Source organism: Convolutriloba macropyga, chromosome 14 (assembly GCF_964194025.1).
Source record: "Convolutriloba macropyga chromosome 14, txConMacr16.3, whole genome shotgun sequence".
Lineage (NCBI taxonomy): Eukaryota > Metazoa > Xenacoelomorpha > Acoela > Convolutidae > Convolutriloba > Convolutriloba macropyga.
Window position 1 is genome coordinate 26,235,529 of NC_134481.1, and position 27,256 is coordinate 26,262,784.

At 32.7% G+C, this 27,256-nt stretch overlaps 1 protein-coding gene across 5 annotated transcripts in view; it reads right to left on the reverse strand.

The window, feature by feature from the left end:
• The window catches only part of LOC142353007 (uncharacterized), a 41,472-nt gene extending 30,206 nt beyond the window's left edge, over nt 1–11,266 (reverse strand). The window contains exons 1-2 of one of the 5 annotated variants that reach the window (XM_075405189.1): nt 10,658–11,266; nt 5,908–6,107 (exon numbers count right to left, since the gene is read on the reverse strand). In XM_075405189.1, coding sequence (XP_075261304.1) covers nt 5,908–6,107; nt 10,658–10,705 — 248 coding nt within the window. In that variant the 5' untranslated portion in view covers nt 10,706–11,266. Of the gene's footprint in view, nt 1–5,907; nt 6,183–10,657 lie in introns of all 5 variants that reach the window. The other 4 variants (XM_075405186.1, XM_075405187.1, XM_075405188.1 and 1 more) reach the window with 4 other exon arrangements.
• Nucleotides 11,267–27,256: the final 15,990 nt, after the last annotated feature.

Genomic DNA, 27,256 nt, shown 5'->3' on the forward strand with positions numbered 1-27,256 from the left:
CACTGTGGTATATTAAAGAAAGAAAGAATTAATTTCTCCAATGAAAAATAAACAAATAACTGCAAAATATATTGCATTGGATAGGACAGACAACAGACAACGGGGCTATAGACGCCCACTTTTCAGTCTACCCCAGAGTTAAGTATAAAAAAAGAACAATTAATATAATTCGAAAAGAAAAACTTATAACATAGCTGGCAGATTGCCAGAAAATAGCCGCAATAGACTCGTAGATCGGCAGTCTAAAAAAAAACAGAGCAAAAAAATTCGTCTTTTCATTGAAGGCTGATCTGTTATATTTTGATTAAAAATCTGTATAAGCTATTGCTGCCTCTATTAGGCTCAAATAGATCTCAAATAACCTTCATTTAGAGTGACACACACCCATTTGACCTTATCTCTTTGAATTAAAGTAAATAAAAGTCAATTTCAAAGTGAGGAAGTCATTTTTGAGAGTGAGGTAAGTCAAGTGTGACCAAAAATTTAATCACTCGCATGAACAAAAAAACTCGCTCCACTAAGAGTGAAAAATGACGTCACACATGCAATTCAGTTGAAATTGCATGAACGAATGAACAAAAAGTGGCTGTGACGTCATATGGTCGTAACAAAAATCATGACGACGAAATAAAAAAAAACCAAGAGAAGGCCAATAATAGCCCCAGCTATCGCTGTGCGGCTATTAATAAATTACCACTGTTTGAGAGATAAGCAATGTGACACAAAAATTAAAAATCCAATACAAATCTTGCGAGTTCGTGATTGCAAACTAAAAATGAACACTTCAACATGTGGCAAAAATTAGCAATTTTGCCTGACGTCTTTGCTTCAAAGTCTGCCGGAATAATTTCTCGGCTTTTCAATTTATTTAATTATTTATTATAACTTTGTTGCACGAAATTTGATTGAACAGCTCTTTATTTTTCTTTTGCATAAAAGTTGCTTGGGTAAATTAATTGCCGATCCCCTAGTTTCTCTTTCTATGGTATAAGGCACTAACATGTCATTACAAAAATTTTCACAATGAAGTCCCCTGATTGTTTTAGAGAAAAACTAAGTCAATTCATACACGTACAAATCATAAACAGTCAATATGGAGTGCTTCCGGATTATGTCCTCACATGAATCGGTTCTTTTTTTTGAAATAAATAAACTTTAAAATTTTTTTCTGTACAAGAAAAATAGGCAGAAGCAACTACAGCAGCCATAGACTAAGACTCCATATTGAACAATAGGCCTAACCTTTGATTCGTAAAACTGTATCAACAGCTTCCTAGAAACAAAATGTCTCAGTTTTGCGATAATACCGCATTGCTTACATAACTTCCTTTTAACTTCTTCAACATGGCTTCCAAAAGAAAGCTTGAAATCAAAAAGTATTCCTAGATACTTACAAACTGGTTCCTTTTTTATTTCACTCGAGTTAAAACAGAAACTGTCTGACGCATTAGCTGCCAAAGTGAAACCCATCTGTACCGTTTTATCTAAACTGAGCACTAATTTGTCTGAATAGAGCCAATTACAAATATTCTTTAATTCATGTTCAACTTCAATTGCCTGCATTCCTACAGCAGTTAGATTTGTATCGTCTGCAAGCAGAATAACATCAAGCTTTTTGCAAACTAAAGGTAAACCATTTAAATAGAGAGTGAATAAAAGATGACCAAGAATAGATCTCTATGGTACACCACATTTAAGTTCTTCCCAGCTAGACATAACTCCGTTCAAATGAACACGCTGCTCTCTATGCTCGAGGTATAATTCAAACCACTTTAATACCTTTCCTCTGATAGCGTATTATCCTAGCTTCTTAATCATCATTTGTGATCAATTGTATGAAAAGCATTCCTCAGATCCAAGAAAAAACTGAAAACATTTCCTCTTTTAGAAACAGATATCAAATTTTCCGTAAATTCAGCAAGTGCATCAATTGTACTGTGTTTGTTTCCGAATTCAAATTGTCTATGATAAAAATAAAATCCTTCAAAGTAAGAGTATACCCGATTGAACAAAATTTCATAAATGCTGCTCCAAACAACAAGTAGTGAAATAGTCCTGTTATTATTTTCATCTAACGTTGGACCAGATTTGTGCAAAAAACTCGCTTTTTTGAGCTGCTGCGGGAATTCGCCCCGTTTCAACGAAGTTTTTATTAAAACCGTAATGTACTCATAAGCTACAGGCTCTGACGTTTTTACCAAAAGATTATTAAGAAAATCCTAACCAGAGGATGATTTATTCTCCAAATTTGATATTATGACTTTAACTTCCTTCTTTGTAACTGTAAACAGAAAATCGATTGTTCACGTCTTAGAACTTTCGGTTCATTTTCAGCACTGAGATGCTTGTTGATTTCAAACCCAAGCTTATCAAAATAATTATTGAAGGCTATTGCGTTATCTTGATCATTCGGCTGACTAATACTGTTAGCCACAGTTTCCAGAACAGGGACCTTGGAACTGTTCATTACTTTACCGCTCATATAGTTTAGTAATTTATATTTGTCGTTTATTACCGAGGCAAGACTTCAATTTGTTTAAAAAGAAATCTTTTTTGGCTGCAGAACAATGTTTTTCAAAGCTTAATATTAATCTTTTGAACTTTTCTAACCAACTATTATCATCACTTCCTTTCCAATAACGATGAGCAATAATCTTTTTGTTTTTGAGATTTTTCAGTTTGTTGCTGAACCATGTAGGCTGTTTTTAATTCTCTCTACCCAGCTGTTTTAAGGGAGAAAGTCTGTCTAACATCCAAAAACACACTACTAAAGGTATTGAACGCAATTGAAGGATTGGTACACATTGTTATTTTTTTTCTGAATATCAACTCTATCAACTTCATCTAAATAGCGTTTAACTTTTCTGGATCTTTTGCAAACTTAGTTCCTCTAAAAAGCAACAAGTCCTTAATTGTTTTCGTTCCAGCTCTCCAACTGAGTTGAATCGAGTAATGATCAGAGAAGATTTGATGTAGTATGACCTCGGTTTCACAAATAGGTACATTTAGATTTTAAAAAAGCGATCTAAGTATGTTGAAGTACTATACGTTACTCTAGTTGGTTCGTTTACTCCAAAAACAACCATTTGAAGCTAATATATTCATATAGTCGTTTACATTATGATGTTGCTCAAAAATTTTGATATTGTGTTGCTGCTCCATGACGTATTGCAGCTTCATGGCTCCAACAAATCATCAAAAACCTTTAAGATGTCCTTTTTGACAAGCTAGGTTTGTTGTATATGACTGCTACAAAGAACCGTAAACTATTAGCACTAATTTCTATGACAGCAGCTTCGTTGAGAGGATTTTTGTGTATTCTTATCAAATCACAATTATTTTCAATTGTATAAAAACACCACCGCACCGTCCTTCGAACCTCTGTTTCTTAGCACATACTGATAATCGCCCATAACAAGTAAACTATTGGCGTCATCGCCGCTGTCAACCAAGTTTCGCTCAAGCACAAAACGTGAAGCATTTTTTCGACTCCCTGAATTAAAGTTCCTAGTTCACCGAAATGTTTCTTTTCAGACCTTACATTTATTTAAATGAAGCACCTGTATGCATGTTTTTTTGGCTTTTATCAGTATGATGTTGAACTTGAATAGGAGTATCAGTTGTTTTAGGAACCATCGTTGTCATTCCGCAATGGTCCGGAAGCTTCTCCAGTCTCCTGAAATGGATTAAACTGATGCCAAAAATTTTTGATGCATTCCAACACGTCCCTCAAACCATAATTAAGATCAATGCCACGCTGGTAAAGATTACTGATTTTATAGATTAAGCCATCTTGCTTCCATTCATAAAAAATTGTACCCTCTCTTGTCCAAGCTGAATTAACTCATACACCACTTTTAATCATCCTGAGAAAAAAAGCCTTGCTTTCGCTATATCTTCAAAAATACGAACATCAGACTGGTTTTTCTTGATATTACGAACGTCAATTTTTGCCTTATGTCGAGAAAATTTGACTGACTGGTCTATTTTGTTCTAGATGAAAAACAGGAAGCCGGCGTGCAATTTAAATACCATTTTCTGTTACCGATACGTTTAGTCGTCTCGCTAAATCTATGACAGCCGCTGTTGTTTGTTGGTAAAACTCCCTTACCAGCAAACAACAGCGGCTTACCAGGGAGTATTACCAGCAAACAACAGCGGCTGTCATAGATTTAGCGAGACGACTAAACGTATCGGTAACAAAAAAGGACATTTCAATTGCACACTGGCTTTTAGTTTCAACTAGAACACACTAGTTTTTCTTGTTTTTAAGAAATTCAATTTTTGCCATATGTCGAGAAAATTGGCATAAGACTCGTCTATTATGTGTTCTAGTTGAAACAGGAAGTCGGTCTGCAATTGAAATGTCATTTTCTGTTACCGATACGGTTAGTCGTCTCGCTAAATTTATGACAGCCGCAGTTGTTTGCTGGCAAGACTCCCTTTGTCCGCTCTGATGGCTTTCTGGCAAATCCAGAAATTTGATGTTTTTTTCTGTTGTAATTTTCGAGAACTTCGGCTTCAGATAGCGCGATTAATTCACGTTTTCTATTTTCAAAAATCATTTCGCAGCTACATCTCTTCTCTTATTTGCTTCAACTTATCGCCAACATTTTTGTTTATAGTTGATCGAAGCTCCAATCGTTTACTTTGGCCTATGGTTGGAATCAAACTTGCTTTAGCTTTTTGCACCCCCGATTCAATTTTTGAAAAAGCTGAAAATCATGATATAATGAGGATTATTGAAATGTTTGATAGAGGTTAAGGATGTACTAAATGCTGAAAACAACAGAACATAGAATCAAAGATCTAGCACGTAGAGAAATATAAATCAAGGCAACTCCCTGCGATTTTCACTTCTCGGATCGCACCAAGATAATAAAATCTCAAATGCTACAGATCGGAGGGTTTGATGAAGAGATGACGCACCTTTACATTACTGATGTGCCTCCAAATCAACTTCTGCCCTCCTTTTCTGCTTTTTCAACTTACCAATTTCTGACTTCCGTTTTCGTGATTTTGATCTCTTCTTCAAAGTTAATTGCCTTAAGTCTCTTTCGTGATTGATAACAATCGAAAAATTTAATTCTATATCAACGTCTGGATTCACTTTACGTAGTTCGTCTTTGAACTAGGTTAATTTCTGTTTGCGGTTAGATAGTAGATGTTTCTTCACTGAAATTATTGAACAAACTTTTGCGTGACACAGCTTTTCAAAAATATCCGGATTTCCAATTCGTCTATTGTACACAATTTCTCGAAAATACTCTCCAAATCATGTCAATGTTTCCAATAATTGATCAAAAGTCTGTGGTGAAAAATTATTACTTCGATGACCACTTAGTGATTTTCTTCACACATCATGCCATACAATTAAATCTTTTCTTCGTTGAAGATTCCCATGTAATATCAAAGGCTGTAAGTTTTTGTGCGGTGAGACAGTACTTGGATTAAAACTGAGACCTGGTCTAGCAAAAGTTGATATCTGAATTTTTGTTTCCAACCAGCTCGGAGATTTCTCGATAGCTTGGTATAGACAGCTGGCGCCAATAAATAATACCATTGGTTTCTTTCGACGAGGGACGCGAGCAGTTCTCATTCGCCCATATTAAACAAATTGATGATGAACAAAGATAACTTTCAAATCTTCCGCCGGAATCTAAAATCCCCTATAAGCGGGGCTACCCAATGAAAATCCGGCCTCCATCATAATGCAATAACTATTCAGGACAAAGCTATTTAATAAGTTTATCACAACAATTAGGCTGTTCTTACCTGATGAAGGTTTGGAGAACAACAGCTGTTACTTTGTTTGTCAGACTAAGTGTTCGTAACTAAGCTTTCTAATTCCAAATCTGGTAATAAAATAAGAGATGGAGGAATGGCAAGAAGGAAGAGTTATCATACCTCGTATCAGATGAGTATTCATCATCATTCTCAACACTGGAAGCACTCACAGGTCTCAAGTACATCTTGCTCCGTCTGCCACCTACCAAACCATTACTCTCATCAACTATGCTATCAGCCACATTGTTCGAATCAGTAAGCCTGCTGGTAGTGGGGTTCCTGCCGACGTTTGTTAGGTCATTCTGGGAGTATGAGGTCTTCTTAAACATACCGGGGTTGTTACCAGGGGCACTGGTCCGTTCGAACGCAGCGTACACGGCATTTAAGTCCATATTCTGAAACAAAATTATATTTAGAACTATCCAAAACATAAACCGATTAACGTCAATATGCTCTCGAACAACAGGCGGTGCAGTTTAATTAAGAGTGGCGACAGATTATAAAAATTTTTCTGGCATAGATAATTTTTATGGGTGCAAAAAATTCCGACGAAGGAGGGGTCCGCACCACCTATCTCCGGCATAATAGACTACATTACACCTCAGAGGCATACCCAAATCGTCACGGGCAAATATGCCCGATGTGTGTTTCTCGTGCTCGTTTTTTCTATGTTAATACATTGAAAATGCAACAATATTGCGGAAAACAGCTACTTTAACAGAAACCGGCAAAATTGAAGGGAAATTAGCAACCCGTGTTCGCAAAAGTGTCCTAATCTTAGCCGCGAAATACAAGTACAAACTTTGCATCCTATTTTTCGCCCAATTTGTATCACGCATCTGCTCCATTTATGTATTGCTTTTTCGCACGCAACTTGATTTCGCACTATAATCCGCAATTAAGCCTTAATAATTGCGCGTTCTTGAGCATAAAAGTGATTATTAAAGCTTAATTACTACTACTAGTACTTATTACTACTTATCAAAGGGTTCCTAGCCGGTTGATTGAATCTACACGCGTCCCACATTGACAAACAAAGCCTTTTTTGAGCGAAGGATTTTTCGAAATTAATTTTTGTGGCACTGGGACGTACATCATATATTTCAAAAAATAGATTCGATCTGTCAAAAGTGATTTGGCCGGTAAAAATAGATTCGGCCAGTCCCACATTAACAAACAAAGCCTTTTTTGAGCGAGGGATTTTTCGAAAAAAAGTTTTTGTGGATTTGGGATGTAACAATTTTTGTAAGTATTGACCCCAAAGCAAAATTTTTTGGTTCAATACAATCCACATGAATAGGAGATACTACGAAAAGAGTATGAGTAACATTCAACAACTCTTTGACCCATGGGGTTACATCGTATTTTTGAAATACGAAACGACTTTAGAGAAACATAAGACGAAATTGCAAAACTTGACTTTATATAACAATAATCTTAAATTTCTTTACATCATAGCCAAAGTTAGCCTAACAGAGGTTTCTCTTATCACTTTGAACCACCAAGACCCAATAGTCCAGAAATAACAAGGCATTTTACATAAAAAACACGAACTTTTTGCGTTTCCGAACTTTACTTTTCTAATGTACCAATTTTTCAAGTATTGGCCCCCAAGAAAAAATTTTGGACTTAACTCAATCCATAAAAACAGTAAATACTACGAAATTAGTATGAGCAACATTCTACATTTCCTTGACCCATAGGGTCACATCATATTTTTTTAATTAATAGACGAATTTTGAGAAACATTGGACGAAACCGCAAAACTTGACTTTATATAACACTAATCTTAGATTTGTTTACATCGTAGCCAAAGTTAGCTTGACTTACGTTTGTCCTATAACTTTGAACCACCAAGACCCAATAGTCGAGAAACGAGAACGCATTTTACAAAAAAAAACAGACGAATTTTGCGTTTCCGAAGTTAACTTTTCTAATGTACCAATTTTTCAAGTATTGACCCCAAAGCAAATATTTTTGGTTTAATACATTCCATATGAATAGATACTACGAAAATAGTATGAGCAACATTCTAAAACTCCTTGACCCATAGGGTCACATCATATTTTTTAGATAAGAGACGAATTTTGAGAAACATTGGACAAAATTGCAAAACTTGACTTTGGTTTTCAGAATCTAACCGAATAAACTTTTTGATTAGTTTGCAAACTAATATCCTTGTTCAGTGAATTAGAAACAGAACAAAGTTTTTGACTTTTATCTGAAAATTTCTTAATATTTCTTGATATTTGTCGGATTTTCAGGTCGATTTTCCCTTGTTGGTTAAAAAAAACCGCTTGGTTTCTACGTTAGTGCCTGTACTTATAGTGCCCCTGAGTTTGCTTGTCCAAAAATGGTATACAAAACCTTTTTTGAGCGAGGGATTTTTCGAAAAAAAAGTTTTTGTGGATTTGGGATATCATTTTTTTTAAGTATTGAACCCAAAGCAAAATTTTTTGGTTCAATACAATCCACATGAATAGGAGATACTACGAAAAGAGTATGAGTAACATTCAACAACTCTTTGACCCATGGGGTTACATCGTATTTTTGAAATACGAAACGACTTTAGAGAAACATAAGACGAAATTGCAAAACTTGACTTTATATAACAATAATCTTAAATTTCTTTACATCATAGCCAAAGTTAGCCTAACAGAGGTTTCTCTTATCACTTTGAACCACCAAGACCCAATAGTCGAGAAATAACAAGGCATTTTACATAAAAAAACACGAACTTTTTGCGTTTCCGAACTTTACTTTTCTAATGTACCAATTTTTCAAGTATTGGCCCCCAAGAAAAAATTTTGGACTCAACTCAATCCATAAAAATAGTAAATACTACGAAATAAGTATGAGCAACATTCTACATTTCCTTGACCCATAGGGTCACATCATATTTTTTAATTAATAGACGAATTTTGAGAAACATTGGACGAAACCGCAAAACTTGACTTTATATAACACTAATCTTAGATTTGTTTACATCGTAGCCAAAGTTAGCTTGACTTACGTTTGTCCTATAACTTTGAACCACCAAGACCCAATAGTCGAGAAACGAGAAAGCATTTTACAAAAAAAAAACAGACGAATTTTGCGTTTCCGAAGTTAACTTTTCTAATGTACCAATTTTTCAAGTATTGACCCCAAAGCAAATATTTTTGTTTTAATACATTCCATATGAATAGATACTACGAAAATAGTATGAGCAACATTCTACAACTCCTTGACCCATAGGGTCACATCATATTTTTTAGATAAGAGACGAATTTTGAGAAACATTGGACAAAATTGCAAAACTTGACTTTGGTTTTCAGAATCTAACCGAATAAACTTTTTGATTAGTTTGCAAACTAATATTCTTGTTCAGTGAATTAGAAACAGAACAAAGTTTTTGACTTTTTTCTGAAAATTTCTTAATATTTCTTGATATTTGTCGGATTTTCAGGTCGATTTTCCCTTGTTGGTTAACAAAAACCGCTTGGTTTCTACGTTAGTGCCTGTACTTATAGTGCCCCTGAGTTTGCTTGTCCAAAAATGGTATACAAGACCTTTTTTGAGCGAGGGATTTATCGGAAAAAACCGATGCTCGGCTTTTCGACTTTGTTTGTAGCTGGTTTGTTTTCGACTTTGTTTGTAGATTGTTTGTTTTGGACTTTGTTTGTTTCGAAGTTGTTTGTATTCATATCTGTTCAAAGCTTTAAAAGCTTCAATAAAATCGTTAATAAAGTGCTTATTACTGAGTATGAAATCAATTGCATGCTCAAAATTCGCGCTATTAATTAGGCTTAATTGAGGATTAGAGATACTTTTAATGCAAATAATAGATACCTAAATTGAGCTGAAACGTGCTACAAGACTTGTAACCTACTTTTCGATTCGAAAGTTCTTTTATTTCGCAAAACTGGCAAAACCCCTTTTCCAAAAAGTAAGATACAACGGATGTCTCCTAATTTCGTTCAATTTATGTATCTAATATTTGAGCGAATTAAACTAAGGCGGAAATTTTGGGGTATACCTCTGCGGTGTAATGTGAAGCATTACTAACTCGGTTCTCAGGCCCTTGTGATAGCTTATCTTAAAATCGGTTGTGTTTAAGCAACAGACTTATTTGCAGAATAAGAGCAATTTTGGTCACGAAAAAAATTAAGAAATCAAGCGAGAAAAAGTCACTCAAGAAATGAAATCGAACGAACGTTCTACAACAAATCGGTCAAGAAAAAAATTTGCAAAGACACACGAGATCTGCTGCAACTCTATATGTTAATAAGCCGTCCAAAATCTATATAGTATTTCCAAAAAGTCTTTTAGTGAATACTAAATACTAAACAAAACCGACTAAACGTCGGAAGAATTGCACTCGAAAGACTAGTGGGAGCTCTAATCAATTGCAGCCTGCTTCAGTTGGGGGGGGGGGGCAGGGGGAGCCTAAATGGGACTAAGAAGTTCACAGTAGTGGGCTTCAAATAAACACATTAGAGGTTAACATATACCACAATTAAGATTTAAAGCGAAAAATGGCACCAGTTTCGGCGCACTTTTCATTTGACTTTTAGTATTAAATTGCCGCCAATTGAGTTCAGCGGCATGAAATTGTCATTGAGAGAGAATTTTAGATCACGCGAAAGACTAACAGTCAAGGGCGTAAAAGTAACTTGAAAAGTCAAAACGGTCAAGCAAAAATTCTGCATAAGACACACACGTTTACAATAATTGCTATAACTTCGTTCAAGGGCAATTAAAAACGCTTAATTATGAATCAGTAGCATCGTACACATCATTGTCAAATCATTAGCAAAGCCGAGTTAAAATTGCAGCAAATATGTACTATGAGAGGTGTTATTTTTTAAAGTCCATTTAGTGACCTTACCTTGTCTCCATTCACATTTGAAGAACTTCCAGCTGACGAGTAGAGCATATTGTTTGAGTTTGGGTTCTGTTGCAACACACTCAGCGACCTGTTGATACCAAATCTGGTCCTAGCAAAAGGAACCTGCTGCTGGTTCGACCCCGGAGGCGAGCTTGCCTTCTGGATCAAAGCGTGAGCCTTCCTGGGTGAAATTATAGCCAAACCAGCTATGGTTGAGTTATTCCCGGATCCAACGGGATGTCCAAGATTAGTTGCCGGATGTTTGCTGCTCAAGTAGGCCAGCGCTGATCCGGCATCCAAATTAGGTCCCAAAAGAGATTGGGAATAAGACGGAGTGGCAGTAGTTACTGGGAGGTTGTATACAGCTCTGGCTGTGTTTGGGTTCTGTGGGTTCCATGACTGGACTTTACTATGTTGGCCCAAAACCTGTTTGAGGGCATTGGGTTGAGCTAAGGACGAATCTTGCTAAAATAAACGCAAAAATTAGAGAGCCATGTTTACTCAAAATGAGTAGGAAAGTGTAAACTTCGTCATTGCGTATCACAATACATGTCTGAATAATACTGAAAATAAAATTCACTTCCAAGTTGCCTCAGAATTTTTGGATTCTTTCAGAATTCAGTACTTTCAAATAAAATATCAGGCAGAAAAGTGCTAAGATGTTGAGCCGTGGAGAAGCGATAGACGATTCACATCCTGGGTTAGGAGTCAGATCGTGATGGCAACATTTGCATCTCTCTCGGTGCATAGAAATCATTTAAATGTGGGACAACATTCTGTACCAGTAATTACCTTGGACTCAACAATTTTAATATACTTCAGTATCTAAAGGTAAAATGTGTTCTGTGAGCAACCGGATAAAGACATCAAACATATTTTCAATGTGGACAAAAACTTTTCGATGTTAAAAGTTGAGAGTTTATGCATTTATACATTTTCTCCGTTTCCTTTCCCTGCCAATCTGAGGAAAATATTTCGCTCTAATTGTAACCGATTCATTTAGCTCTTATGATACTCAACAAGAACTCAACGCAGCAAAAACTCTAGAGCAGCTAATAGGCGCACAATTATTGCACATCTTTGCAAAAAATAACTTTCCTTCACGCAAGCTTGTCAAAATAACCGAAGAACTCTCGAAACAATCCGAAGTTAAAATGCTATTCAGTTTGCGCAAGAGCAAAACAAACTAAGGATAACGAGCAAAAGCGTAAAAACCAAGCATTGAGATACTAAAAATTCATTCCTGAAATCGGCAATGATATTAAAACAGCCAATAAAGAACGACATGATATTTAGAACAGATTTGCGCTTTGAGATCATCGAAAAGGAAAACTTAAAGAGAAACAAACATGGTAGATTTCCGGAAACATGCGCCATTGATTGCCACAACCTCGCTTCAGATTGAAAGAACAGAAAATCGAAAAACTTGATTGTTGTACAATATGCGAGCTATTTCGATTGCATTTTGTAGCTAGACATGTTCCTGTTTTCAAAAAAAAAAGTGATTAGTATCAATCCCAATGAATATTAGACCTGATAACTACGATTACGTAGAACAGACTTTAGATAGCGGGCGTCTGAAATTTGTCTTATGGGTTTAACAGTTTATTCTTTATTTTATTGATTTTGTGCATTTGAGATGCTCTTTAAAAGTATTGTGAGCAGAGAGAGAAAAAAAATAAAACTAGTCTGGAGAAGTCAACAAGAAGTTACGCAAAATGTTGAACAAGCTGTGAACTTAGGTAAAGCGACAAAAAATATTTTAAGCCAAGTAAAAAAAAACATAGCACATTAACTAATACTCCGAGAATTAGAAGATTTATTGCATCAAGAAAGCTTCACAGTCAACAGCATAGGAACCAGCAAGTGGAAAAAACAACCGAAAAACCAAAAAAAACATAGCCGGCAGATTGCCGGAATAGCTGCGAAAGAGCTATTCCTGCGTGACATATACTGCGTGAATACCTGCGTGCCATATAATAGAGATAGAAACAGATAAAGATCTAACTTGAAAAACAGATGCCGCTCAAAAAAACTAGGTAAAAAACATTACGAGATAAATTAATAAAGCTTGTTAAAATTCATTCGCAGAAGCCTCTTATTAGGGACCTTTACTGCACAAATGAGTTCCTTTGACCTTAAACAAATTTAAACTAAACTTAAGTTTTTAAGTGCAAAAGTCATTTTATTGAGTGAGGTAAGTCACGTATGATCAAAATCTAATCACGCCAATAACCTAAAAACTTTTGCTAAAGCGAGTGAGAAATGACGTCACGCGCACAAATGCCGTTAGTGAGAGGAAGAAGTCATTCAGCAAATTTGACTTTTTCAGCTTTGCTGTGTGAACAAATGTAAAACGAAAAAAGAGCGTCAGACGACGAAACAAAAAACATAGCCAGCAGAATTCCGGAAGCGACTCGAAGCGTCAGAACTTGACTAACAAAACCATAATTGCAACGGAAGCCACTGCGTTTTGTATTAAACCATTAAATCACTACCTCCCCAGTTCTGCTCTAAAAATTGGTGAAACTTAAACCACTGTCAACAAGAGAAACAAAATGCAGCAAAACTTTGTTATTGAAAACTTTTGGCAACGTTAAAAAATCCAAAATAATTGAGCTGGTCAAACACCTGATAGTCTGAAAAAGCTGACAAAGTTATCAATAGCCCTCAAATAATTCATGATTCAAATTTGAAAAAGATCGCGAAAGCAAACGGCAGATAATAATCTTAGAAACTATGTTAAATCTTTTCAAAAAAGAAAGCTCAAATTTAAGAATCAGAAAACACCTATAATTCAACTTCAAATCACTGCGATTAAGACAAAAACAACACACACCTGTTCCTTCTTGTACATAAGCTAGACAACATGACTTCCTACTAAATCAAAAACGAAATCGATCATAGAAAAGACATAAGCAGCAGAATATTCAAAAGCAAAAATCGTTTTAATTAATACCAAGGCCGGAAGAAAGCTATAGTAATTAGTCATAAGTGGATTTTTTGGAAAAAGCTTGCTAGCAAACTCTCAGTACTGCCTTATGTTGAATGAAATCAATTGCAAACCAAAGAAATGACGAAAATCAAAGCAAAAGCTGAAATCATTCATTTTTTACAACTGAAAAAATCAATATACCGAAAATAAATGTAGGTGCCAGGATACACCTAGAATGATACTAACTAGAATGTAAATATGGGCACAATGTAAGGAACAACGTAACAAAAAGACATTCTTGATTTTTGAAAGTTGAAAATCAATTTAAAAAATTCAAGAAAAACTAATACATTTCATAGTTCAGCATTCAAGACATAGAAAAGATAACTAGTCATCCGATACAAAGATCTATCCTCCTGACGAGAACAAAAAATTGGAAAAAGCAGAATTCATTAATACGAAGCATTGAAACATTTTGCAAAAAAAATGGTCAAATAACTTTTAAGTTAAGAGTGCATTTATAAAAGTTTTAACTGATTTTTCAAAACATAGCGCCAAAAAATGATTGAATTTTTATTGAAACAAAATTAAAGTCCCTCATGTTGCACAAAAAATATTTCTAACAATTACAACCAAAAAACAAAAGAAAAATGTCGAAATCGGATAAAAACTACCAAAATCGGATTAGCATATGTACAATTTTATGAAACAAAATTACATCGCGGTAGAAAGAGGCGTCGTGTATAGGAATTATCAAAGAGAAGTTGCCATATTAACTGATTTTTGACAAAAAGACGGTTAAAAGATCCAAAAATGAAGAAATTAATATTAAAAAAGCCAACCAATATTAAAAAATTAACTAAAAAATCAAGAATTATGTGCCATATTTCAACTTGAAACGCATTTTCAGGCTCTGCAAAACACTGTGGTATCAATTTCCGAGGTTGACATTTCAATTAAGTATAGAATAAAATTTATTTCTACAAGAAACCAAACTAAAAGCAAAAAAATTGGGCCACTTAGACGAAAAAACGGCTAAAAACGGTCATCTATATGTGCAATTCAGTCAAAAACTACTTTTCAAAGTCAAAAAGTCATTCACTAAACGCAGCGCATGATCAAAAAACTTCTCTCGCTTAGCGAAAATCTGTTCACCAAGACAGCTTTTCTCACTTTCGCTTTTAGGTCAAAATGCCGCGTGAACAAATCTACTTCCTCTAAAAAAAACCGAGAGAAAACCAATACTCCTATTCGAGTCGTAAAAAAAACCAAGAGCACCGCAATATAGCTTCGCTCAGCTTACAGCTTCGCACCTATAAAAAACAACTTTATAAAATCTTTATTTCTGAAAGCTAGTGTTGTCTAAATAATCAGAAACATTAAAATACTAGATCACTTTTAATAATGGGCGTCCTCGTAATGCACACACAAATGTAGAACGAGAAAGAGGAACAAATGGGTAAAATAAGAAAACTTTGCCAAAAAATAGAACCTAAATGAAAATTAATGGCGCTAAGTAATTAAGTTAAAAAACACAGATAAAAACTAAAACCTTACCTTCAGCATCAAAAATGAAAACACATCCTTCTAACAATTCCATTAACCGAAAATGGAAAATGGACAAAAAGAACAAGTAAAGACAATATCCAAAAATTCTCAAACCTTTCAACTTCAGATGGTTCCTAATACATTTATTAAAACAAATTACTGAAACCGATTCATCCATTGCTTCACTCTGCGATAGAAGTCCGATGAGAGCTTCATTATGGAGACTAACCCACAAGGCCACCGCGGGTAGCACAAAAGCAGCACAACGGGCAAACATCAAAAGGGAACTAACGTTATCTGGAAAAAAATATCGTCAAAGAAAAACATACCCGGCAGATTGCCGGAAAATAGCCGCCGTTGACTCCAATAAGCATGATTGGGATTGAAAGCATAGAAGATAGTGAAAAAAAAAGATTTTTGTGCAAAAACCTTTTTTAAGTCCGATTTAATTTGATGGCATTTCGTAGTTGAACGTAACGTACTTCTGTTTCTTAGAGAGAGGCTAGAGGGGCCACTATCAATATCAATAAGCATTAGAGATGGTAACTAAGACTTATAGGAACGACGTTCAAATAGCGGGCATCTAAAATTCGGCTTTATGGGTTTATCCCATTTCTACTTCTGACTTCAATTTTTTATACTGACTGTTCATTTTGAATTGCTTTGCAGAGCAACTGATGTTCAAAATCACTTTTAGCAAAATGAGAGAAGAGAGAAACTAGCCTAGAGAAGTCAAAAAGATATCACGCAAAATGTTGAAAAAGCGGCAAAATGAGGTAAAGCGAAACATTTTTTATTCGACGAAGTAAAAAAAAGGAGCGCTATAATAGCCGGCTGAGAAGATGAGGGCGACTATTAAAAATATAACAACTTAACGTCGGGGGAATTGCTTTCAAACAACCGTAGCTCTCAGTAGCTAGCCACGGTTTAGTGAGGCTAGCTTAAGCTTGATTCGACTCTGCAGCTTTTAGTTTTCTAGCCTTGTTAAAAATTAAATAAAATAAAAAACTGATATTTCAAAAATTTTAAAAATATTGCAAAAATTAAAAGAAAAGCTTCCAGCTTTCGCAGTGAAAATGTTCAAAACCATTTTCTGTCTCCGGAGTTATGTCAAGTAACCCATCTGCAAGACAAGAAAAACGTCGTTGACCAGTAATGATCGTTAAACTCAGAAAAGGACAAAAATATTCAAAAATTTTGAAAACAATCGCAAAGTTTAACAAAATCCTCAAGATATTAAAATTCAAGTTATTAAACGATATTGAAATTCAAGATATTAAAATAGTGAAAACCACGATATTAAATTCAAGATATTAAAGTCTTTGAAACCATTTTTTTTGTCTCAAGAGACAATCCAGTATCCTTATTTTAAGCTTCGAATAGTTTCACAGGCTCAAAGATCCATGAACGTGGAACATGGTTATAACTTTCGGAAAAAATAGAAAAAACATTTTTATCAAAAAATAGCTTAAATTTGTGATAATAAAAAATTGAAAACTATTCCTGAAAGAAAAACCCTTAAGGAGGTTTTCTGAACCCTGGGTCTGGGCAAATTTGAATAATGACAAATGTCAAAGCTCAAGAGACTATCCAGTATCCCTTTTTCAAGCTTCAAATAGTTTCACTGGCTCATAAAGATCAGTCAACGTGGAACATGATAATAATTTTCCGAAAATTTGAAAAAAAGAAAATTTTATCTAAAAATTGGTTAAATTTGTGATATTAAAAAATTGAAAACCTCCATGGCCAAAAAAAAATCTTCAGTAACTTATTATCAAAACCTTAAGGAGGTTTTCTGGCCCCTGGGTCTGAACAAACTTGAATAATGACAATAAAGGTCAAAGAACAATTGAAAAAATTGCGGGTTTTGCAAAAAAAAACATTAAAATTCAAGATATTAGAATTCAAGATAATAAAAGGTATTAAAATTCAAGATATTAAAATATTTAAACCAGGTTATTATATTCAAGATATTAATCTTGAAAACCATTTTTTTTCCAAGGAGACCATCCAGTATCCCTGTTTCAAGCATTAAATAGTTTCACTGGCTCATAAAGATCCATGAACTTGAAATATGATAATAATTTTTCAAAAATTTGAAAAAATTTCATCAAAAAATTGTTGAAATTTGTGATATTAAAAAAATTGAAAACTATTCCATGGCCAAGAAAAATTCTCCAGTAACTTATTATCAAACCCTTAAGGACGTTTTCTGGCCCCTCAGTCTGGGCAAACTTGAATACTGACAAATGTCAAAACAATTGAAAAAATTGCAGTTTTGTAAAAAAAACATTAAAATTCAAGATATTAGAATTCAAGATAATAAAAGATATTAAAATTCAAGATATTAAAACATTTAAACCAAGATATTATTTTGAAGGTATTAATCTTGAAAACCATTTTTTTTTGTCTCAGGAGACCATCCAGTATCCCTATTACAAGCATTAAATAGTTTCATTGGCTCATAAAGATCCATGAACTTGAAATATGATAATAATTTTTCAAAAATTTGAAAAAATTTTATCAAAAAATTGCTTAAATTTGTGATATTAAAAAAATTGAAAACTATTCCATGGCCAAGAAAAATTTTTCAATAATTTATTATCAAACCCTTAAGGAGGTTTTCTGACCCCTGGGTCCGGGCTAATTTGAACAATGAAAAATGTCAAAGCAGTTGAAAAAATTGCAAGTTTTTCAAAAAAAAACATTAAATTTCAAGATATTGAAATTCAACATATCAAAATCTTGAAAATCATTGCATTATCTCAAGAGATTTTCCAGTATCCCTATTTCAAGCTTCAAATAGTTTTACTGGCTCATAAAGATCCGTGAACATGGAACATGATAATAATTTTCTGAGAAATTGAAAAAACAAACAAATTTTATCAAAAAATTGCTTAAATTTGTGATATTAAAAAATTCAAAACTATTCCATGGCCAAGAACAACTCTTCAGTAACTTATTATCAAACCCTTAAGGAGGTTTTCTGGCCCCTGGGTCTGGGCAAACTTGAATACTGACAAATGTCAAAACAATTGAAAAAATTGCAGTTTTGTAAAAAAAACAATAAAATTCAAGATATTAGAATTCAAGATAATAAAAGGTATTAAAATTCAAGATATTAAAATATTTAAACCAGGTTATTATATTCAAGGTATTAATCTTGAAAACCATTTTTTTCCAAGGAGACCATCCAGTATCCCTGTTTCAAGCATTAAATAGTTTCACTGGCTCATAAAGATCCATGAACTTGAAATATGATAATAATTTTTCAAAAATTTGAAAAAATTTCATCAAAAAATTGTTGAAATTTGTGATATTAAAAAAATTGAAAACTATTCCATGGCCAAGAAAAATTCTCCAGTAACTTATTATCAAACCCTTAAGGACGTTTTCTGGCCCCTCAGTCTGGGCAAACTTGAATACTGACAAATGTCAAAACAATTGAAAAAATTGCAGTTTTGTAAAAAAAACATTAAAATTCAAGATATTAGAATTCAAGATAATAAAAGATATTAAAATTCAAGATATTAAAATATTTAAACCAAGATATTATTTTGAAGGTATTAATCTTGAAAACCATTTTTTTTGTCTCAGGAGACCATCCAGTATCCCTATTACAAGCATTAAATAGTTTCATTGGCTCATAAAGATCCATGAACTTGAAATATGATAATAATTTTTCAAAAATTTGAAAAAATTTTATCAAAAAATTGCTTAAATTTGTGATATTAAAAAAATTGAAAACTATTCCATGGCCAAGAAAAATTCTTCAGTAACTTATTATCAAACCCTTAACGAGGTTTTTCGGGCCCTGGGTCTGGGCAAATTTGAACAATGACAAATGTCAAAGCAGTTGAAAAAATTGCAAGTTTTTTTCAAAAAAAACATTAAATTTCAAGATATTGAAATTCAACATATCAAAATCTTGAAAATCATTGCATTATCTCAAGAGATTTTCCAGTATCCCTATTTCAAGCTTCAAATAGTTTTACTGGCTCATAAAGATCCGTGAACATGGAACATGATAATAATTTTCTGAGAAATTGAAAAAAAAACAAACAAATTTTATCAAAAAATTGCTTAAATTTGTGATATTAAAAAATTCAAAACTATTCCATGGCCAAGAACAACTCTTCAGTAACTTATTATCAAACCCTTAAGGAGGTTTTCTGGCCCCTGGGTCTGGGCAAACTTGAATACTGACAAATGTCAAAACAATTGAAAAAATTGCAGTTTTGTAAAAAAAAAACATTAAAATTCAAGATATTAAAATTCAACATTAAAAATTTGAAGAGACCAAATTTTAGTTTTCAAGCCTCTTTAGTATTTAAATAGAAAAACTGATAAGTAAAAGAACCATAATAAACAAAAGCAGCACAACGGGCAAACATCAAAAAGGAACTAACGTTATCTGGAAAAAAATATTGTCAAAGAAAAAAAAATAACCAACTAACGTCGGTCGAATTGCTCTCAAACGACCATCGAGCATTTGGCTTCTTCAGTACCTAGCCACGGTTTAGAGAGGCTAGCATACGCTTGGTTCGACTCTGCAACTTTTAGTTTTCTAGACTTGTTAGTAAATAAAATAAAAAGCTGATATTATAAAAATTTGAAATATTGCAAAAATTAAAAGAAAAGATTCAAGCTTTCAAAGTGAAAATGTTCGAAACTAATTTCTGTCTCTGGAGTTCTATCAATAAATCCATTTGCACACATAAAAATGTCCGTTGGCCAGTAATGATCGTTAAACTGAGACAAGGACGAAAAAAATCAAAACATTTTGAAAGAAAATCTTGCTAAAATTCAAGATATCAGCATCTTCAAAATCATTTCATTGTCTCAAGAAAGTATCCAGTATACATATTTCAAGCTTGAAATACTTTCACTGATTCATAAAGATCCATACACTTGGAACATGATAATATCACGTTCCAAAAGGAAAAAAATGATAAAAAATTCAAAAAGCTTCAAAAAACTCGACAAAATTGCAAATGTTCTTAAATGCTGATATTGAAATATTGAAAAACATTCCATTACAACTAGAAGCTATGTAGTATAGAAAATGGAAGTTTTATATGAAAAAAATTGCCTAAATTCGTGATATTAAAAAGTTGAAAACTATTCCATGGCCGAAAAAAATTCTTCAGTAACTTATTAACAAACCCTTAAGGAGGTTTTCTGGCCCCTGGGTCTGGGCAAACTTGAATACTGACAAATGTCAAAACAATTGAAAAAATTGCAGTTTTGTAAAAAAAACATTAAAATTCAAGATATTAAAATTCAACATTAAAATCTTGAAAATCATAACATTATCTCAAGAGACCAAATTTTAGTTTTCAAGCCTCTTTAGTAATTAAATAGAAAAACTGATAAGTAAAAGAAACATATTGAACAAAAGCAGCACAAAGGGCAAACATCAAAAAGGAACTAACGTTATCTGGAAAAAAATATTGTTAAAGAAAAAAAAATAACCAACAAACGTCGGTCGAATTGCTCTCAAACGACCAGCGAGCGTTTGGCTTCTTCAGTACCTAGCCACAGTTTAGAGAGGCTAGCATACGCTTGGTTCGACTCTGCAACTTTTAGTTTTCTAGACTTGTTAGTAAATAAAAAAGCTGATATTATAAAAATTTTGAAATATTGCAAAAATTAAAAAAAAAGATTCCAGCTTTCAAAGTGAAAATGTTCGAAACTATTTTCTGTCTCTGGAGTTCTATCAATAAACCCATTTGCACACATAAAAAGTTCCGTTGGCCAGTAATGATCGTTAAACTGAGACAAGGACGAAAAAAATCAAAACATTTTGAAAGAAAATCTTGCTAAAATTCAAGATATCAGCATCTTCAAAATCATTCATTGTCTCAAGAAAGTATCCAGTATACATATTTCAGGCTTGAAATACTTTCACTGATACATAAAGATCCATAAACTTGGAACATGATAATAACTTTCCAAAAGGAAAAAATGATAAAAAATTCAAAAAGCTTCAAAGAACTCGACAAAATTGCAAATGTTCTTAAATGCTGATATTGAAATATTGAAAAACATTCCATTACAACTAGAAGCTATGTAGTATAGAAAATGGAAGTTTTATATGAAAAAAATTGCCTAAATTCGTGATATTAAAAAGTTGAAAACTATTCCATGGCCGAAAAAAATTCTTCAGTAACTTATTAACAAACCCTTAAGGAGGTTTTCTGGCCCCTGGGTCTGGGCAAACTTGAATACTGACAAATGTCAAAACAATTGAAAAAATTGCAGTTTTGTAAAAAAAAACATTAAAATTCAAGATATTAAAATTCAACATTAAAATCTTGAAAATCATAACATTATCTCAAGAGACCAAATTTTAGTTTTCAAGCCTCTTTAGTAATTAAATAGAAAAACTGATAAGTAAAAGAACCATAATAAACAAAAGCAGCACAACGGGCAAACATCAAAAAGGAACTAACGTTATCTGGAAAAAAATATTGTCAAAGAAAAAAAAATAACCAACTAACGTCGGTCGAATTGCTCTCAAACGACCAGCGAGCGTTTGGCTTCTTCAGTACCTAGCCACGGTTTAGAGAGGCTAGCATACGCTTGGTTCGACTCTGCAACTTTGTTTTCTAGACTTGTTAGTAAATAAAATAAAAAGCTGATATTATAAAAATTTGAAATATTGCAAAAATTAAAAGAAAAGATTCCAGCTTTCAAAGTGAAAATGTTCGAAACTAATTTCTGTCTCTGGAGTTCTATCAATAAATCCATTTGCACACATAAAAAGGTCCGTTGGCCAGTAATGATCGTTAAACTGAGACAAGGACGAAAAAAATCAAAACATTTTGAAAGAAAATCTTGCTAAAATTCAAGATATCAGCATCTTCAAAATCATTCATTGTCTCAAGAAAGTATCCAGTATACATATTTCAAGCTTGAATTACTTTCACTGATACATAAAGATCTTGGAACATGATATTAACTTTCCAAAAGGAAAAAATGATAAAAAATTCAAAAAGCTTCAAAAAACTCGACAAAATTGCAAATGTTCTTAAATGCTGATATTGAAATATTGAAAAACATTCCATTACAACTAGAAGCTATGTAGTATAGAAAATGGAAGTTTTATATGAAAAAAATTGCCTAAATTCGTGATATTAAAAAGTTGAAAACTATTCCATGGCCGAAAAAAATTCTTCAGTAACTTATTAACAAACCCTTAAGGAGGTTTTCTGGCCCCTGGGTCTGGGCAAACTTGAATACTGACAAATGTCAAAACAATTGAAAAAATTGCAGTTTTGTAAAAACATTAAAATTCAAGATATTAAAATTCAACATTAAAATCTTGAAAATCATAACAATATCTCAAGAGACCAAATTTTAGTTTTCAAGCCTCTTTAGTAATTAAATAGAAAAACTGATAAGTAAAAGAACCATAATAAACAAAAGCAGCACAACGGGCAAACATCAAAAAGGAACTAACGTTATCTGGAAAAAAATATTGTTAAAGAAAAAAAAATAACCAACAAACGTCGGTCGAATTGCTCTCAAACGACCAGCGAGCGTTTGGCTTCTTCAGTACCTAGCCACAGATTAGAGAGGCTAGCATACGCTTGGTTCGACTCTGCAACTTTTAGTTTTCTAGACTTGTTAGTAAATAAAATAAAAAGCTGATATTATAAAAATTTTGAAATATAGCAAAAATTAAAAGAAAAGATTCCAGCTTTCAAAGTGAAAATGTTCGAAACTATTTTCTGTCTCTGGAGTTCTATCAATAAACCCATTTGCACACATAAAAAGTTCCGTTGGCCAGTAATGATCGTTAAACTGAGACAAGGACGAAAAAAATCAAAACATTTTGAAAGAAAATCTTGCTAAAATTCAAGATATCAGCATCTTCAAAATCATTCATTGTCTCAAGAAAGTATCCAGTATACATATTTCAAGCTTGAAATACTTTCACTGATACATAAAGATCTTGGAACATGATAATAACTTTCCAAAAGGGAAAAATGATAAAAAATTCAAAAAGCTTCAAAAAACTCGACAAAATTGCAAATGTTCTTAAATGCTGATATTGAAATATTGAAAAACATTCCATTACAACTAGAAGCTATGTAGTATAGAAAATGGAAGTTTTATATGAAAAAAATTGCCTAAATTCGTGATATTAAAAAGTTGAAAACTATTTCATGGCCGAAAAAAATTCTTCAGTAACTTATTAACAAACCCTTAAGGAGGTTTTCTGGCCCCTGGGTCTGGGCAAACTTGAATACTGACAAATGTCAAAACAATTGAAAAAATTGCAGTTTTGTAAAAAAAAACATTAAAATTCAAGATATTAAAATTCAACATTAAAATCTTGAAAATCATAACATTATCTCAAGAGACCAAATTTTAGTTTTCAAGCCTCTTTAGTAATTAAATAGAAAAACTGATAAGTAAAAGAACCATAATAAACAAAAGCAGCACAACGGGCAAACATCAAAAAGGAACTAACGTTATCTGGAAAAAAATATTGTCAAAGAAAAAAAAATAATCAACTAACGTCGGTCGAATTGCTCTCAAACGACTAGCGAGCGTTTGGCTTCTTCAGTACCTAGCCACGGTTTAGAGAGGCTAGCATACGCTTGGTTCGACTCTGCAACTTTTAGTTTTCTAGACTTGTTAGTAAATAAAATAAAAAGCTGATATTAAAAAAATTTGAAATATTGCAAAAATTAAAAGAAAAGATTCCAGCTTTCAAAGTGAAAATGTTCGAAACTAATTTCTGTCTCTGGAGTTCTATCAATAAATCCATTTGCACACATAAAAAGGTCCGTTGGCCAGTAATGATCGTTAAACTGAGACAAGGACGAAAAAAATCAAAACATTTTGAAAGAAAATCTTGCTAAAATTCAAGATATCAGCATCTTCAAAATCATTCATTGTCTCAAGAAAGTATCCAGTATACATATTTCAAGCTTGAAATACTTTCACTGATACATAAAGATCTTGGAACATGATAATAACTTTCCAAAAGGAAAAAATGATAAAAAAATTCAAAAAGCTTCAAAAAACTCGACAAAATTGCAAATGTTCTTAAATGCTGATATTGAAATATTGAAAAACATTCCATTACAACTAGAAGCTATGTAGTATAGAAAATGGAAGTTTTATATGAAAAAAATTGCCTAAATTCGTGATATTAAAAAGTTGAAAACTATTCCATGGCCGAAAAAAATTCTTCAGTAACTTATTAACAAACCCTTAAGGAGGTTTTCTGGCCCCTGGGTCTGGGCAAACTTGAATACTGACAAATGTCAAAACAATTGAAAAAATTGCAGTTTTGTAAAAAAACATTAAAATTCAAGATATTAAAATTCAACATTAAAATCTTGAAAATCATAACAATATCTCAAGAGACCAAATTTTAGTTTTCAAGCCTCTTTAGTAATTAAATAGAAAAACTGATAAGCAAAAAACTATAATAAACAAAAGCAGCACAACGGGCAAACATCAAAAAGGAACTAACGTTATCTGGAAAAAAATATTGTTAAAGAATAAAAAATAACCAACAAACGTCGGTCGAATTGCTCTCAAACGACCAGCGAGCGTTTGGCTTCTTCAGTACCTAGCCACAGTTTAGAGAGGCTAGCATACGCTTGGTTCGACTCTGCAACTTTTAGTTCTCTAGACTTGTTAGTAAATAAAAAAGCTGATATTATAAAAATTTTGAAATATTGCAAAAATTAAAAAAAAAAGATTCCAGCTTTCAAAGTGAAAATGTTCGAAACTATTTTCTGTCTCTGGAGTTCTATCAATAAACCCATTTGCACACATAAAAAGTTCCGTTGGCCAGTAATGATCGTTAAACTGAGACAAGGACGAAAAAAATCAAAACATTTTGAAAGAAAATCTTGCTAAAATTCAAGATATCAGCATCTTCAAAATCATTCATTGTCTCAAGAAAGTATCCAGTATACATATTTCAGGCTTGAAATACTTTCACTGATACATAAAGATCCATAAACTTGGAACATGATAATAACTTTCCAAAAGGAAAAAATGATAAAAAATTCAAAAAGCTTCAAAAAACTCGACAAAATTGCAAATGTTCTGAAATGCTGATATTGAAATATTGAAAAACATTTCATTACAACTAGAAGCTATGTAGTATAGAAAATGGAAGTTTTATATGAAAAAAAATTGCCTAAATTCGTGATATTAAAAAGTTGAAAACTATTCCATGGCCGAAAAAAATTCTTCAGTAACTTATTGACAAACCCTTAAGGAGGTTTTCTGGCCCCTGGTTCTGGGCAAACTTGAATACTGACAAATGTCAAAACAATTGAAAAAATTGCAGTTTTGTAAAAAAAAAACATTAAAATTCAAGATATTAAAATTCAACATTAAAATCTTGAAAATCATAACATTATCTCAAGAGACCAAATTTTAGATTTCAAGCCTCTTTAGTAATTAAATAGAAAAACTGATAAGCAAAAAACTATAATAAACAAAAGCAGCACAACGGGCAAACATCAAAAAGGAACTAACGTTATCTGGAAAAAAATATTGTTAAAGAAAAAAAAATAACCAACAAACGTCGGTCGAATTGCTCTCAAACGACCAGCGAGCGTTTGGCTTCTTCAGTACCTAGCCACAGATTAGAGAGGCTAGCATACGCTTGGTTCGACTCTGCAACTTTTAGTTTTCTAGACTTGTTAGTAAATAAAATAAAAAGCTGATATTATAAAAATTTTGAAATATTGCAAAAATTAAAAGAAAAGATTCCAGCTTTCAAAGTGAAAATGTTCGAAACTATTTTCTGTCTCTGGAGTTCTATCAATAAACCCATTTGCACACATAAAAAGTTCCGTTGGCCAGTAATGATCGTTAAACTGAGACAAGGACGAAAAAAATCAAAACATTTTGAAAGAAAATCTTGCTAAAATTCAAGCTATCAGCATCTTTAAAATCATTTCATTGTCTCAAGAAAATATCCAGTATACATATTTCAAGCTTGAAATACTTTCACTGATTCATAAAGATCCATAAACTTGGAACATGATAATAACTTTCCAAAAGGAAAAAAATGATAAAAAAAAATTCAAAAAGCTTAAAAAAACTCGACAAAATCACAAATGTTCTTAAATGCTGATATTAAAAATATTGAAAAACATTCCATTACAACTAGAAGCTATGTTGTATAGAAAATGGAAGTTTTATATGAAAAAAATGGCCTAAATTCGTGATATTAAAAAGTTGAAAACTATTCCATGGCCGAAAAAAATTCTTCAGTAACTTATTAACAAACCCTTAAGGAGGTTTTCTGGCCCCTGGGTCTGGGCAAACTTGAATACTGACAAATGTCAAAACAATTGAAAAAATTGCAGTTTTGTAAAAAAAACATTAAAATTCAAGATATTTGAATTCAAGATAATAAAAGATATTAAAATTCAAGATATTAAAATATTTAAACCAAGATATTATTTTCAAGGTATTAATCTTGAAAACCACTTTTTTAATCTCAGGAGACCATCCAGTATCCCTATTACAAGCATTAAATAGTTTCACTGGCTCATGAAGATCCATGAACTTGAATATGATAATAATTTTCCAAAAATTTGAAAAAATTTTATCAAAAAATTGCTTAAATTTGTGATATTAAAAAAATTGAAAACTATTCCATGGCCAAGAAAAATTCTTCAGTAACTTATTATCAAACCCTTAACGAGGTTTTTCGGGCCCTGGGTCTGGGCAAATTTGAACAATGACAAATGTCAAAGCAGTTGAAAAAATTGCAAGTTTTTTTTAAAAAAAACATTAAATTTCAAGATATTGAAATTCAACATATCAAAATCTTGAAAATCATTGCATTATCTCAAGAGGCTTTCCAGTATCCCTATTTCAAGCTTCAAATAGTTTTACTGGCTCATAAAGATCCGTGAACGTGGAACATGATAATAATTTTCTGAGAAATTGAAAAAAAAACAAACAAATTTTATCAAAAAATTGGTTAAAATTGTGATATTAAAAAATTGAAAATTTCCATGACCAATAAAAATTCTTCAGTAACTTTTTATCAAACCCCTAAGGAGGTTTTCTGACCCCTGGGTCTGGGCAAATTCGAATAATGACAAATGTCAAAGCAG